Raw genomic sequence first — 17,284 nt, 5'->3', positions numbered from 1 at the left:
CTTGATCTATCTCTTTGGGATTCACTAGAAGCATGATCATAGAACTCATTCCAGGTAAGGGGAGCTTAATTAAGCTAATTTGGTTCATGTGATATATAATCTTGTTTTAGCTAAGGATGAATTGTTGCATGAACAAGCTTTAGGGTAAAACTCAAAGTATATATGGTTGAGTGTATTTCTCTGCTGTATGATAAATGTTTGAAATGCTGTGATGGAAGATGATTGTGATAAATGTGCCGAGGATGTTAATATATGTGGAAATGTTTAATTAATGTTTTGAGCTGCTTAGTTTCCTTGTATAATATGTACTGAAATGCTTAATTAATATATGTATACACACACACACACACACACACACACACACACATATATATATATGGCTGTGTTATTGAGGCTGAATGAAAGTGTATGTATTGTTGTATTGCTGAGGTTGAGAATAGATTTAACTATGTCGTATTATGCTGATTTAGTTGTGCTACATCACATTCATCTTCATCATTCTAGAGCTGAATAGGACATTGAGTTGTACTTTCTGAATCCAGATACCGAGATAGGTCGCTCCTAAATCGAAAACGGTTCCTCTGAATTATTAAGACTGTGAAACTAGTTGGAACTGAATTGTTGCATTTGCATTAGATGGGCTGAGAATTGATTAAACATGTTTGATCAATTGACTGCGACTGTTGTGCTGATTGTTGTGAACTTTATGAGTTATGTAAATAATTTTAATATATTCATAATCTAGTGTTATGATTCTTATTTATATAAGCTCACTCTTGCACTTGTTGTGTTATTATGTGTGTGCTGCAATAATCGTATGGTGGTACGTGAGCAGGAGTGACAAGTGGAGTGTCTAATTTCCATATTGGAGAGTTTGGCTAAAAAGTAGTCTAGGCCAAAGATTTTGGGATATGTAGCTTAGTTTTAGTAGTCTAGGTTTTAGTGTGAACCTAAGCCACTTGGTTATAGATCTAATGTTTTGATGTAACTATAATGCAAAGACTTTATATTTTGAACTCCATTTGGAGTAATTGCTGTAATTATCCATATACATTTATACCATCTTTGTATTATGTAAAAATGTCTTTGGGGCTTCATTATTCTGCTGATTTGAATGTTAAAATCAAATTTTCTTTAGAAAAATTATATTATTTATAATATACTTGTAGTAACTCATAAATGAAATTAAATTGAGAGTAGTAGTTCAGAATGTCATTAATCATTTACAAAAAAAGGTTGTGACACATACCCTACAAGATCTTATAAGCAAGTAAAACAATTCATGCAATACAAGATCCTAACTAAGCATACTAGTCAGTGTGCATGAAATAAACTAGCAACCTACGCGCGATTAGCCTAATTAACTAGGCCAAATAGGGCCAAAAGTGCAATGTCCAATGTTTAATTGCAAAAAATTCAAAACCTACAACAAAGTTCTACAAAAATTAAAAATTTCCTGCCCTAACAAATAAAAGAAAATCTCCAAATACAAGGAGATTTGAAATGCACAAAATGAAAACTCCAAACTAATGTGTTTCTCCAATACAAAAACTTTCTAAGAAGCGCAGCTCCAAGTCACCAAGTATCAAAAGACAAGAAATTGTTAGTGAAAAATAACAATTAATATGTGAATTTTGGATCAAGGACCTCATCACTCTTCTCACCTATTTTACTCAAATTTCAATTTGTGTTTACTCTCTTTTTAGACCTTTTCAATAGTGTGCACCCTTGCCTTTTCTCTCTCTACTCTTAACTAACAAGAAAATCAAAGTAGAAAGTCAAGCTACTCTTAATTTGATCACCTAATACGCTACTATCATAGTGAGTCCTATGTTTATCTCAAAGAAGCCAAAAAAATGATACGAGACTTTAAGACAAGCAGAAAAGTTTGAAAGACAAACTAGCAAAACACAATTAGAATTAAGCATACTCAAAGAGAATATTATATGTATGACAAACTTGAATAAGAAAGAGACAAACTAGAATTAAGGACTTTTGAAAGTAAGCATTTTAAAGAAACCTAAAACTCTAGATTATACAAACTAGATTTAAGTTAAACACACAAAATTAGCTTTTGGTTTCACTTCAAGAAACTAAATTCATACATTCACAATTCAACACATAATATTTGCACACTTATGATATTCAAATTTACTCTTTAACCTTTGTTTTTTCTTTATTGTTTTCATTACTTTTTTTTTTCACAACTTTTTCTAGCAAGCATTTTTCTTTTGTATTTGTTCTTTTCTTTCTTTCTTTTCTCTTTTCTTGTTGTTCTGGCTTTTTCTATATTTATAATTTTTAAATTTTTCAATCAATCTGTAATTTTACACAAGTATCCACACATTAACAATACTATTTTTAGCAATAACACATTTAGTTCACCCTTGCAAGTTATCATAATTAACGAAAACAACAACTATAGTAAGATGATAGAATAACAAAACAAGAAAAGCACAAGTAGAAAGAAGTGATTGAATCAAGAAAATCACTACACAATGGAACTAGAAAATAAGAAAACAATGTAAAAGTGCTGAAAGGGAGATAATCCATATGATCTTTACCATGATGTAAGGATCCATCAATAAAAAGTAAACTCAAGTTCTCTACCTAGATTACTAAAGAGAAAAATAAGTTTCATCAAACTTACTAGATTTTATAAAATCTAAAAAATGAACCAAAGTTACCAAAATATAAAGGAAGAGTGGCTTATATAGACAACAAGCTACATTAGTGATTGGGTTATGTCTAACTACATAAGAAGGCAAAAGCCCAAAGTTACAAAATACACTATGAGACCTAATCATGAATTATACAAGAGAAATAGGTAGGTTTTCAAAGTGTGGCCTTCTATGAGCTTAGGCCCAAGGTGCCTCACTAGGCCCACAAGCTTCCCTAGGACTTCTTTGGTTTTCTTAACCCTTGACCTAGTCATAGGGCCTTGAAGTCCCTCTAAAGCATCTTCTACTTGGCTTAAGCTCTCCAAGCTAGTGAGGCTCTCATCACCATCAATCATTAGTATATAATAGAAGAGTCCATAACAAAATAGTCCATAACATAAGTCTGTGATTGTCTCCCAACACATTTGACATATGAAAAAGCTAAAAAGTAAAAACCTTAAACCAAATTATAAATTTTAGCTTCTGATTTATTAATGAAATTCTTGCATGATAAAAACAACTACATAGAAGATCCGAGAGTAAGCAATGTCATAACAAATCTATCCAATTATTGTCTATAGCAGTTAGGAACTATTCTACAATCAATTATTGTTAGTTAATCCAATATTCATAGAAAATCCTATCATTTCATCTCCTTGATATATAGAAACTATACGACATTAGCCATCAAAAGCTAGAAAGTAGAAAGCACCAATCCTGCGTAAAAGTCATTGCTTTGTAGTAAGTTTTGCCCTAAGACGAAATAATCCATGGATGAAATAACAACTATCATTAGTCATGAATGCTGTCCATGGTATACCAAAAAAGATCGTCAACTCATCATCGTCCTCTCCTGTGAAGGTATATTTTCCTTTGTACCTGATACTGTAGTCCTTAATGGGCTTTGTCATGGCAGACAATTTATTGTCAAAAGTAAAAGATGTTGGTCCTTTGCTTAGTATTCCTAAGAAAATTTCAAAGCAATGGAATGAGGTTTGCAGCTCCATACAACATTTAACTGCCAAGAAAAGACTCTACTCCTCTAGGTGGAATGGCTGTGAGCAAATATGTCCATTAGGAAACATGCCAACACAATGACTAATGATTCATAAAAAATGGATCATCGAGAAAAAAAGAAGAAGAAGTAAACATTTGTTCAAAAAGCAACTTATTTTGTTATATGTCTGTAGTATGTGGAAAGAAACAACTTTGCTGACACTATCAGTGGTTGAATTGCATTTGACTACAAACTGCATGAAGGAAGATCCAAATAATGTAAGGCAGTTTCACAAGTCATACGCATTTTTCTCAACATTCTACTACAATACCTTACGCACAAAGTAACCACAAATTTATCTGCAACTATCAATATATCCAATATATCAGCAGCAGATGTAGTTCCTGATAAAGAATTATTGTACATAAACTTAAGAAGGTCCATCATGGCAGTCTCTTCTGCTCCAACAAGGATAACTTAAAAAGAAAAAGTAGCATTATCTGACATTTTTAGATTTAAAAACTAACGTTAAGCATAGTATTGTATAAACTAAAAAGGAGGACAGGCAAAAAAGAGTAACAAAAACCTTCAGCTCATATAACCAACTAAAAGAACATTCTTCTCACTGAAATATTGCAGATCAGTTACCTGAATCATGAATTTGAAGAGTCATATTTCATTGCTCATATTCACTTATCCCATTTGTAAAACAACTATAAGATGAATGCAAGCAAGAAGTCATTGAAAGTTGGAGCATATGGAAAAAAACATCAAGATTTAAAAAGAAAATTAACAAAAGGAATTTAAATAAAAAAGCAACATAGGATATAGTACAACAATATACTTTATAAAAGAACGAGTATTTTGCTGCAAGAATTGGAAAACTTATAGGTAAGGTCCTAATTGTTAAATTTTTTGATTGACTCATACTCAATGATAAATTATTGCCATGGGAAACTTCATCACCTGATGCATTCATAAGAACTCATCACCAACTGCAACATTTAAATGCTTGAATAAATAAAAAAAAAAACACTTATACTGCACTAACAGGGTTTGCAAACAAAGAAATTCATTTTCACTTGGTGACTTATAAGACTATAGAATTATTATCACTGAAGCATCTATAAATTATCAAACTCATAACCAATAAAAGTAGTTGTAAGATTATATGCTACTATTGCAGAACTGAATGATCCAGTTCTTCCTAAAAATTTTAAATATAAAGTCAAGATTTATGCATATATAAGATAAATATGAGCAAATATTTATATATTTAACTATATTAATGAAATATATTTACGAGTTTAATAGTAAATGATTTAAATAATTAAGAAAGATGAACTGGTTATTAACTATTTTCATTGTAACGTTCACACTGTTATAAGCCATTTGCGCCCTATGTTCGAATCTGACAATAACATACCATAATCAAAAGGTACAACGGCCCGAGCGACCAAACTTAACATAAATGTAGCCACTAGAGCCATTCTAAAAAGAGAGAAATTAGCACTACTTAGTGAAATATGTTCTTTTAGAATCAATTTCAAACCATCTGCTAGAGGTTGTAACAATCTGAACGATACAAGAACTAAATTGAAACCATGGTCAAGTGTGTTGGTTCACATATAATGTCTTTAATGGCACCAAATGATGAAATGACATGACTTTCAAATGAATAAAGAATTATGTAAAGATATAATTGTTTACTTGCATCTAAATTATCAACTATAAATAATCTCCATTATTGAACAAGTAACGAATTTTTACTTTGTATAACAAATGAATTTGAGTGTTCTTAAATTTCAAGTTCAAGAGAAAAAATATCTTGTTAGTGCTAGACAAGAAATTTAAAGGTTTCATTGTATCTTGGGAGAGTATTGTCATCAACCCATAACAACTTTGTGTGGGGCGAATATCTCTCTAAAGATAGCAATTAATGTTGTGCCTTAAAACCAATATTTCAAATTCTTGTTCATCATCTTTTACACCAAATTATTAACAATTTTAGAGAGATTTTCTATTGAAGATGACTCAAGATCAGAATACTACTTTCAAGGCCATGAATCAAGAGTTTGTCAAACTAGATCGATTCGATGGGACAAACTTCAACTGATGGAAGGATAAAATGATGTTTATTCTTTTTATACTAATTCTCAATGCTACTGAAGATGTAATTAATGAAGAAAAGGAAAGGATTGTCTAATTGAAGAAAAAGTGTGATGAGACACTTGCATGCTGATGACACATTCTCAACACCTTGTCAGATACTTTATGATTTCTACATGTCAATTCCATTACCATTGGAGATTTAGAAGTCTTTAGAAGAAAAATACAATAATGAATGACAAAGTACAGATAAATTTATCATGTTGAAGTATTTTGAATTTAGTATGGTTGATAATGTGTCTATCATGGATCAAGTTCATGAGTTACAAATTTTTGTAAGTAGAACTCGTGATCTACAAGTAATAGTTCTTGAATCATTACAAGTTGGAGCAATTATTTCAAAATTGCCTTCATCTTGAAATGATTATAGGAAGAAACTCCTACATCTTGGAGAAGACTTCTCTGTTAAAATATTACTAAGGCATTTACGTATAGAAGAGGAAACTCGAAAACGTGATGTTGTGTATCTTTCTCAAAGCTCTAAAGCGAATCATGTTGGAGAAGTAAATGCCAATAAAGGCAAAGAAAGAAATCCTTTTTGGATGCCAAGTAAGATAAAAAGAGATAAAAAGAATGCTACCATTGCCACAAGAAAGAGCATGATATCAAGGAACAGTATAGTTGAACTTTACATCATGAAAGAAGTTAAACTTGGTAAATGTACTTCATATTCTAAATATAAGGAAGAACTTAGTTTTTGCTAGTCTTTTGTGTAAGAGAGGATTCAAAATTGTAATAGAATCCGATAAGAACATCTTGCTTAAAATGATATGTATGTAGAAAAAGGATATTATACTCAAGACATGTTCAAATTTAGTATTAATGATAAGTGAATGATTCTCTGTATGTTGTTGATTCTCTTGATTTATGGCATAGTAGATTAGCACATTTAAATTATAAATCAATTGAATATATGCAAGTGCTATAGAAAGTTTAATGCATGCAATGCATTGCACTAGAAAAAATATAGCTTTTGTTGTATGCAAACTATCAAGATTCACATGAAAATCAAGTAATCAACATTCAAAAACTTGTTTGGAGGACAAGTGTACCCGTTGAGAAGTAATAAAGGGTTCTAAAATAAATTTATAAAATATCATCCCACAAATATTGATTTTCAATTACTAAAAATTTCTTAATTCAATTGTTTGAGCCTAAAAGATATGAAATTAAATAAGAACCAGAATTTAATTATAAAATTAATTATGAATAAAAGCAAATAACACAACATACGTCTTGGTTAAATTTATAGGAAAGAAACCTAGGGCATATAAGTTTTTTCATCCAATCTTTTATGTTATTTTTCCATTTAACTCTAAATTTGATTTTCTTATGATCACCAATTATTCATACAAATACTATTAATATCTAATGATCATGCAATACTAATATTATTTTCTCTAAATTAATATCCCCAATAATCATGCAAGACATCAATTAAACAAAGTATAAAACACCTATGAACTTGTTAATTTAATAATGATTGAAAGAGAAAGATTGGTTTAGTCCACATAATCCCTTGTCTCGTTTTATCCTATAGATCCATTAACTAATTGAGGTACGGTCGCCTGACGATATAATTAATTAGGATTATAATTATGTGCAATAGGATAAAAGTTAATCACGAACGAAAATCAAATATAGATTAAAACTTCAAAATCCCATAAATTCATAAACAATAGTTCTCATAGCCTTAGCTATGGACTTAGTTACTCATGCTATAGAGAAGAACTAAAACAATCATAAACAAAATCATAGAGAAAAGCAAACTAGAAAGAGATGATTTTTTAGTCTTTAAGTACAGTCACTCGAAGCTCCAAGTTCCACTAAGAGTATGCCAATGATCCCGTGCAAGAGAGACAAGATGAAAGGTGTATCGAAAAACAAAAGACAAGATGTCTGAGGTCTCTCTTTAATAGGGCTTGAAAACCCTAAAAGTTCTTCATTAATTGGTCTTGTCACAGATGAGCATGGTCGTGTAAGGCCATAAGCACGGCTGTGCATAAGTTCGAAGCACTCCCATGCTTGATGATAGGGTCTGGGCATGCTGACTATTGCAAAGCTCTATTTTGTAACCAATTTTGGGCCCAAAACACATTTAGACCTAGTTGTGGTCTTTTTATGCTAAACTAGACAATATACAAATAAATCAATGTAAAACCCAAATAAAATAAAGTTCAAACATTAATATATGAGCTATAAAAAAAGGTCTAATTTAGACTTATCAGAAAGCTATAACAAGAAATCTTGATTATCTCAAGAAAACTATAAACTTGGGATTATATTACAGTAATTATACTATTGTATTGGAAGGTTATTCCAATGCCAGTTGAATTACAAATATAAGTGATAATAAGTCCACTTCAAGATAGATTTTCACCATAGGTGGTGGAACAATAAGTTGGGCCTTAAAGAAACAAAAATGTATTTCACATTCTATTATGGAGGCTAAGCTTATAGCTTTATCATCTGCTGGTAAAGAAGCAGAATAGCTTAGGAATTTGTTATATGATATAAAGTTATGACCACAACTAATAAATGTCATTTCAATCTTTTTTAATAGTGAATCAACATGTCTCGAGTACATACCAAAGTTTATAATAGTAAGTCTAGACATATAAGCCTAAAACATGAGTATGTGAGACAATTAATAGGAGATGGTATAATTACCATCACATATGTAAAATCTCAAGGGAATTTAGCAGACCCACTGATAGGAACCCAACCTTATTCTAATAGAACACTAGTTTTAAGGTTTAATGGGTAACAATTAGTTATTTAACAATTTAAGCACTGAGATATAGGATTTAGTGCCATATATATATATATATATATATATATATATAGAGAGAGAGAGAGAGTGAGTGAGTGAGTGAGTGAGTTAAAACTCTTAATGGATTAATAATATTATTTATCAAAGGATTCCACCTATATAGGAGTGGTGCCGCTTCAGTCGAGAATTTTAAAGATTTTATTCTCATAAATTTTCATGAAACCAAGATAAGCACATAGAGAGCAAACTTTACACTAAAGGAATGTGAAATATATTTACAAGTTTAATGTAGATGATTTAAATAACTAAGAAAGATGAAACGGTTATTAATTGTTTCTGTTATAACGTTCACAATGTTACAAGCCATTTACTTGTGACAGCAAGAACTAAATTAGAACTATGGACAAGTGTGTTGGTTCACATACAATGCCTTTGATGGCATCGGATGATGAAAGGACATGACTTTCAAATGAATAAAGAATTATATAAAGATGTAATTGTTCACTTGTATCTAAATCATCAACAATAAATAATCCCATTATTGAACAAGTAATGGACTTTTACTTTGTGTAACAAGTGAGTTTGAGTGTTCTTAAATTTCAAGTTCAAGAGAGAAATTTAAAGGTTTCATTGTATCTTATGGGAGCATTATCATCAACCCATAACAACTTTGTGTGGGGATGAATATCTCTCTAAAGATAGCGATTGATTTCGTATCTTGAAACCAATATTTCAAATTCTTGTTCAACATCTTCTACACTAAATTATTAACAATTAAGACCTTTAGCATAACAAGAATAAAATTGTCCATAGCAAAGAAACAAAGATACATGTGGTAAGAAGGTGCGGCCTCTTGTCATTGGTGGGGATGGAATACAGGTCGAGTATTACTACAATGGTGAGATTTTGGTCTAAAAAACCCATGTTATATGTGAAGGTGAAGTTGAACTCAAAACCATCATCAGCGACCTCTGTCGTATTTGAAATCAGTTCTTAATCACTTGCAGTTGTCAAGAATCAGAAGTAACTAACAACTCAAATAGATGTATTTTATTTTATCTTTTGAAAGTAAAACACAGTTTACTTGATGTAATTTTTCAGGCAACACACACCTACATGCATCCTTAAACACTTATCCAAAAATCATTTCAAGTCATACTAAATGCTCAATCTACATCACAAGTTTCAAAAGTAAATATACAAATGATATAATATAAATTTATATTTTTTGTAATCTTAAAATATAATGTATCTATATAAACAACTTCACATTTGTGCATTACTTAATTACTAAAGTGTTAACATCAATCTTTAAAATTATTTTTAAATAACTAAAGATGATAATTTTATATTAAAATATATCTATTAGATCAATAATACAAATAATACAAAATAATTTATTTTAAAAAAATATTCATTTTGGGTTGTTAAAATTAATCTTAAAAATTAATATTTACTTAAGTATAATATTAACAAAACTTTTTAAATGTTATTGATTTTAGTAAATTTGTACTATGATAAAAACCATTTCATTTTGCGTTGTGACTTCATTATTTTAAAAACTTGTGTACAAGAAATTACCAAAATAAAAATATTTAGTTAATATGAAAAATAAAAGCAATGAATAAAAATTATTAAATCTTATTTGAATAATGGAAACAATTAATAGGTAAATATACAAATAATATATTCTAAATTTATAAATTTTGTAATCTTATAAAATATAATGTATTCTCATTATATATGTCTACGTAATTTCACATTTGGAGCATTAATTATAAAAAAAAATTGTTAGCATTAATCTTTAAAATTATTTTTAAATATCTGAAAATGATAATTTTATATTAAACAAAATTTTTTATTACATCAATAATATGAAAATACAATAAAGTTTTTTTAATAAAAAAATCATTTTTGGGTGGTTAAAATTAAACTTAAAATTTGATATTTACTTAAGTCTAATATTAAGAAAACTATTTAAATGTCGCTAATTTTACCAAATTTGTATTCCGATAAAACTACTTCATTTTACGAGATAATGTAACTTAATTGATTAAAAAACTTGTGTGCATGAAATTACCGAAATGAAAATATTTAGTTAATATGAAAAATAAAAGCAATGAATAAAGACTACTAAATGTTATTTGAATGATGAAAATTAAAAGGTAAATATACAAATGATATAATCTAAATTTCATTTTACGTGATAATGTAACTTAATTGCTTAAAAAATTTGTGTGTGCATGAAATTACCAAAATGAAAATATTTAGTTAATATAAAAAATAAAAGTAATGAATAAGGACTACTAAATGTTATTTGAATGATGAAAATTAAAAGGTAAAAATACAAATGATATAACTTGCAAATATAATGTATTATCATTATATACGTGTACATAAATTCACATTTGCAAAATTACTCAATTACCAAAAATATTAACATCAATCTTTAATATTATTTTTAAACAACTAAAAATGATAATTTTATATTAACAAAAAATATTTATTACATCAATAATATAAGATGCAATGGAGTTTTTTTCTTTTAATCTTAATTTTGGATAGTAAAAATAATCTCAAAAATTGACATTTACTTAAATCTAATAACAAAATTATTTGAATACTTCTAATTTTATCAAATTTATACTACACTAAATTATTTCATTTTACTTAATAAAACGTGACTTATAGCTAATAAATATTAGGTAAAACTAGTATTTTGTTCTCTATTTTTAAAATAAATTTCAATTTCATCCTTATGTTATTTTTTAGTTTATTTTAATCCTTTAATTCTAAAAATATTTCAAATATATTATTTTTTCGTTAAAAACACAACTCTATTAAAAATTTATTTATTTTATATACATTCTCCCGTGCCTCTACTTTTTCCTCCCTTCTCATTCATCTTGTTGTTACTACTATTAATAATAATGACTTTCACACTTTTAATTATTGCCAACAATCTTCTTTCTTTATTGAGATGACTCACTCAACATCTCCAATTTCAAACTCATCATTAACTTAAAAGAATATTATATATCTTCTTTAAATTGATGATAATAATTTCTCTAATATCTTAGATATTAAAAAAATATTTACACATTTTTTAAATAAATTAGTAACTTCAATATTTATTAATATAAAATTAATAATAATAGTAATAATTTCACGTGTGAAGATACAAAATACCCTCATAATTTACATAATACCCTAAAAATTACTAAAAAAAATAAACTTTTATCAGTGTTAATATTTTCTAAAAAAAATAAATTATTTGAAATATTTTCAAGAGTTACAGGACTAAAATAAAGATAGTAAATAAAGTTACAAAAATTGAAACTTTCCTTTAAAGTAGACGACTAATTTTGCCTAAACATTATTTCATAATAAATTGTAGGGAAAGTGGAGATTCCAAGTGGGGTTAACCAAAGTATTCACCTAAAAACGTGAGATTCTCCCACTTTGGACAAACATGTTAGGCGCTGGCAGGACTCATAATGATGGAAAGAAAAAATGAATGTAAAATTTATGTACATGGGTTGAATCCATATCTAATCGTTACCAATTCTTCATGTACTTTATTTATTTGCACCAGGAACCCCATATTGAGAACAGTTGTACTACTATCACAACGCTGACAGCAATGTTCAATATATTGCTACTTAATTACCAAAGAAGCTGAAACCAACACTGAGTTATTGCGAACACTTATTGTTAAGTTGAAAATATTTATCACTAAAACTTTAAGACCATCGCAAGCCCCCCATCAAATACGACATGAAAAAAGTGACTAACACCCAAAAAATGAAGTTACCAAATAACATACATACTAAGATTACAGGAGCGATGGCACGATACATCTTCCGATCACATACAAACTCAGCAGTAAAATATAAAAATTCTAAGGGCAACGAAACAATACACAACCAATGTCTTTAAACAGCAACTTGTCCAAAGAGCTGTTTGCGGATCTGCAGAAAGAAACAATAAACTTTAGAATTGTACTTCTACATTTTCTTTGAAGGGGGAATATGCAGGAATTAATGAATGCTGACACGAAACTATTGCAGATCAAAATATCAACTACATAGAATGACAAATATATTTACAGAATAATTACAAAACACCATTAAGACAAATGACCTCAAAAGGAAATTTTGCAATCTATACTGTCTGCAAAGACAAAATTAAACAAACCAAAGAGGTAAAGGAAATGTAAAGGAAATTGGGCAAAAGTCCTAAGATGGAACATCTCTATTAAACAAGGAAACCGAAAGCGCAAATCACTATTGGCATCAGGGATATCTGGACCAGTCTAGCAGATTATTAAAGTGAATAATATCGAGGAATGAAGTGCAGGCAACACCCAAAGAGAAAAAAAATCTTGAAGAAACAGAAAAGTGTCACAAATGCTCTGAAGTCATCTGAACAAATACTTGAATTGTTTGAAGAACTCCGTCCCTTTTCACTGTTCAACAGCAAATATTAATCTTAATGTCCCTCCCAACATGCTTTATAGTCCGTCAGTGTTAAATCTCCCAGTTGTTGCTCACAGTGTGCATAATTCACCAAATGCATTTTATTTCAACATTGGAAGTCCGATATTTTTTAATATTGATTATAAAAGAACCATAACCTTGGCAACAACTAGTTTTGTAGTAGTTGAAAATATTACAATAAAAATTAGCAGCAAATGTCTAGCATGATCATTATGACACAGAAAGATGCAAAGTGTGACCAATAATTCATCGCAAAAATTTACCTCTGGTAGCTTTTTACGAAACACCACATCCAAACGTGCATCAAGGGTGTTTTCACACACAATCTTTCCATCTCGAGAAGCCAACACCACCCCTCCAGAGCTGAACAATGACAAATATAATCAAGCATGTTGAAATTAAATTATCAATGCCAAAGCAGCTAGACAAATAATATTGTTTCAGGAAGCATCCCCAGTCAACTATACAAATGTCAAACAGTAGTTACTTCTAATTTATGATTTGTCACTAATGGTTCTACTTTCTAACCTAAAGATTATATTGCAGCCAATCAACTAAAAAGGCAAAGTGCAGATGAGAACTAGAAGCAAAGGCCTGACTAACAGAGCCAGACAAATTTATATAAGCCCAATCCCTAAAATAGCAGGTAGTTTAGAGTATGAGCTAGTAGCTGAAGCCTGAAGCTAAACAGTTGCTCGGGATTTAATTATAACAACAACATTACCAATAGGGATCATGGGAATTATGGTGGCTGGGGGCAGGTGGAAGATAGATGTTGTCAATAATGATCTCTGGTGGATCACCACCAGCCTTCTCCGCATACTCTCGAGTAGCTGAATCCAACACTTGCTCTACCAAATGCACATCATCTTTCCGACACCGTAACAAGACAGAAGACTCCTTCAACCTCAGCAAACTCTGCCAAATACAATCACTATATTATGTTCCAAATCCACAAACACATTCTAAGTAGCCCAATACAATAACATCAGATTTGTGAAATAATATTTTTTTTTTTTTTAGGGATGTGGGGGGAGGGGGGGGGGGTTGAGATGGCTTTCAAATACAATCCTTATATCATATTGCAATGACTTAAGAATGACTTGTAAACTTGTAAAAGGGTAGAGAATTGAAATGCTCAGGGACTGAACACATCTCCAATGACATCAAACACATCATGGTGAGGGAGAACATTGGTCAGTGTCAAGTGAGCAATTTAGTTATGATTTGAAACAATGCATTGGTTCATCTGTGTCTCCAGATAATTGCAAAAATCTCTCATTAACATATTCGATATACTAGTACCATCTTAAATAATACAGAATTAAGGCAGGATAAATAAATAAATAAATAACAATGGTTGCTCTAGAAAACGGAAATGTAAGAAGTAATCTTAATATTATTTTCCAAGTAGACTTAAGATGGCCTTGTCACCAGGAAAAAAGATAAAAGGGTAGGATTGAAACCATGACATCAACACACAAACTGTCGTCAGTGACATGTCAGCAATTAGTTATGTTTTGAAACAATGGCATTGGTTCATCCATGTCAATGTATAACTGCAAAAACTTCTGATGAACTTTTTTCTTTCCTTTTCTTTTTATAAATGCTTCTTGTGAATATATTAGTTGCATGTAGTCATGTACAATAATAATACCATCATAAATAACAAAAATAAGGCATGATAAATAAAAAGTAACTAACATTGAATTGCCTACATACTGGTTGCAAGTTTGCAACTCAAAAATGAAAATGTGAGGAATGATGTTAATAAAATTACTTAAAAATATTAGGTGAACAAAGTACAATATGAAAATCTTAACTGACCTGAACAATGAGATCTTGTAAAAGGTTTTTGTACACATGATGATCACGGCTCACATTCAAAAGTTCCTTGGATGCTGCTTCTTTCATGTTATTAATCACGTCATCTTGAGCTTGAAGAACTTTAATCCGAGAAGCATTCAACTGCATAGAGTACTCGCTGCAACAAACAATCATGCAATGAAACTTAAATTTTCTGAACTACCACCATTTTTACAAGTTAGAATAAGGAAGATATAGATTATTTAACTGCAAGAAACAAACAAATCTCCAAAACTAAACTCTTGATCTCACTCCTTAATAGGAAAAGGAATTTTTTCAATCATGATGCTTTGGCAATAACATCAAATGAAAGTCATTCGCCGTACATGACATATGCCCATAGTTTGGAAACGAGTAAATAATGTAGCTAAACAGTACCAAAGGGATCCGTTAGACTTGACTGTAAGTCAAGCTTTAGTAGTAAGCACAATCGTCATTAATCTTTGTGTCACTATCACATACAAGGATCAATAACTGCGTCAATACCTTTATGAAAGTTTAAAGTTGGGAATTACAGTAGAATTCACCATATATAAATGACAAGCGATGAAACAGTCGAATGAATTTTTCTTCTATATTGATTTGAAAGAAAAATACATAGAAGCAATGGAGTAAGTTACATCTTCTTGCGAATTTCAACTTGCTTCTCTTTGCGCTCGTACTCTTGGCGGATCTTCTTTTTGTCGGCTTCAACCAACTGCAACTTCTCGATGTTGAATTCCTGCAGAAAGAGAGAGAGAGAGAGAGTAATTCAGAACTAAAGCATCGATTCGATGGTGATTCAATCCAAACAAAGGGCAAAACGAAGAAACATGCAGCGCAGTGTTGAAGTGAGCGTAATTAAGTACAAATCAACGATCTAAAGTGGAAAATAAAATGATCGAGCCGAGAAACTGAGAGATCAATTAGAATGGTGAAGTGGAAGTATGGAGAAAGGAAGTGATACTTCTTCGGCGGAGACAGAGATCTCGTTTGCTTTCTCCTCGGCTTCCTGGCGGATAAACCTGACCATCTGCTGGATTTGCTTGGAGACATCTGCGTCGTTCATTTTCACAGAGGCTTCGGAATCGAATCGGAGAAGATCGAGGGAAAAGGGAAACTGCTACTGCGGAGGTGTGAGCCCTTCGCCGATCGTCGTTTGTGGATGAGAAATATGAAACGACAGCTAAGCCTTTCTATGAACCTTCCAGGCAATATACCAATAAATACCCTCTTCTTTTAACCTTTTTTGTTTTATTATATACAAATGTAAATAAACTGTAATTTTTTAAAGGGTCTCTAAAATATTTAGTAAAATATTATTAAAAAAATATTATGTTTATTATTTATTATTTATCATTTAAATTTAGATCACACAGTTTAATAAAATTATTATCCTGAACTTAAAAAATTATTGATTAATTTTCTCCTTCATTTAATTAATTAATTAATTAATTAGCTTTTTATTATTAATATTATTCATTAAATTTTAATATTGAAAATAAATTACTTTATTTGTTTCTTTTTATCTGTCATTTTGAATTTAATACAATGTTTTTTTTATATTTTTCTTACACTTTATAAAAATCTCAATGATTTTAAATAGTTGTTATATTATGGATAATTAATTATTGTAAAGTTTAAAATTAATAAAAATATAAAAAATTCTTATAACTTAATTGCAGATTAATATATAAAGTATATTTTATTTTTAATATTTAAAATTAATGTCTAAATCAATAAATAAAAAATAGCTAAACAGATTTTAAAAAAAGGTAAAATTGAAAATTAAGTAATAATTTTTTTATAATTTAAATATTAATTTATTTTTAAAATGGTTTAAAATAATCTTAAGAAAAAAATTAAGAAAATACATTTTATGGATTAATGTGTAAGTGAATTAGAAAAATATTTGTGATTTAATTTATTAAAATTTAAACTATGCGATAATGAATTATTTGTAAAATAATTGAGAACTAGAAAAGGATGAAAAATATTATCTGAAACTTTTAAACGAGAAATAAAAAAGAATAAAAGCATGTTTATTTTTATTTTCTATGAATAGTTTTATTTTTAAAAAATAAGTATATTTTTTATTTTTTATTTTTTTTAAATGGAAAGAAATGTAATCTAAATATTTTATAAAACAATGATAGATAAAAAAAAATGAAAGAAGCATCAGATATTACATGTGAATTTTTTTAATTTATGTTAAAAAAAATAGATACTAAGAAACATTATATATGTTTTATTAAATAATTTAAATTATTATATATTTAACATTTTTTTACAATTTTGAGGTTAAAATATTTTCTTAAACTTATTAACAAGTGTTTTCCGA

The 17,284-nt window shown here is 29.3% G+C and overlaps 1 protein-coding gene across 1 annotated transcript; it reads right to left on the bottom strand.

Moving 5' to 3' along the window:
* Positions 1–12,155: 12,155 nt before the first annotated feature.
* On the bottom strand, positions 12,156–16,143 carry LOC113868602 (V-type proton ATPase subunit E-like). Its single transcript, XM_027504330.1, has 6 exons — positions 15,911–16,143; positions 15,585–15,685; positions 14,926–15,082; positions 13,823–14,016; positions 13,362–13,461; positions 12,156–12,570 (listed from the first exon to the last, which is right to left on the bottom strand). Exons 1-6 carry the CDS (start codon positions 16,010–16,012, stop codon positions 12,535–12,537), a joined length of 690 nt encoding a protein of 229 aa, XP_027360131.1. The 5' UTR covers positions 16,013–16,143; the 3' UTR covers positions 12,156–12,534.
* Between the last annotated feature and the right edge of the window lie 1,141 nt (positions 16,144–17,284).

Source organism: Abrus precatorius, unplaced genomic scaffold, assembly GCF_003935025.1.
Source record: "Abrus precatorius isolate BTA unplaced genomic scaffold, Abrus_2018 Scaffold6, whole genome shotgun sequence".
Lineage (NCBI taxonomy): Eukaryota > Viridiplantae > Streptophyta > Magnoliopsida > Fabales > Fabaceae > Abrus > Abrus precatorius.
The sequence above is the reverse complement of the archived record's forward strand: the minus strand, read 5'-3'. Positions and strand labels throughout refer to the sequence as shown.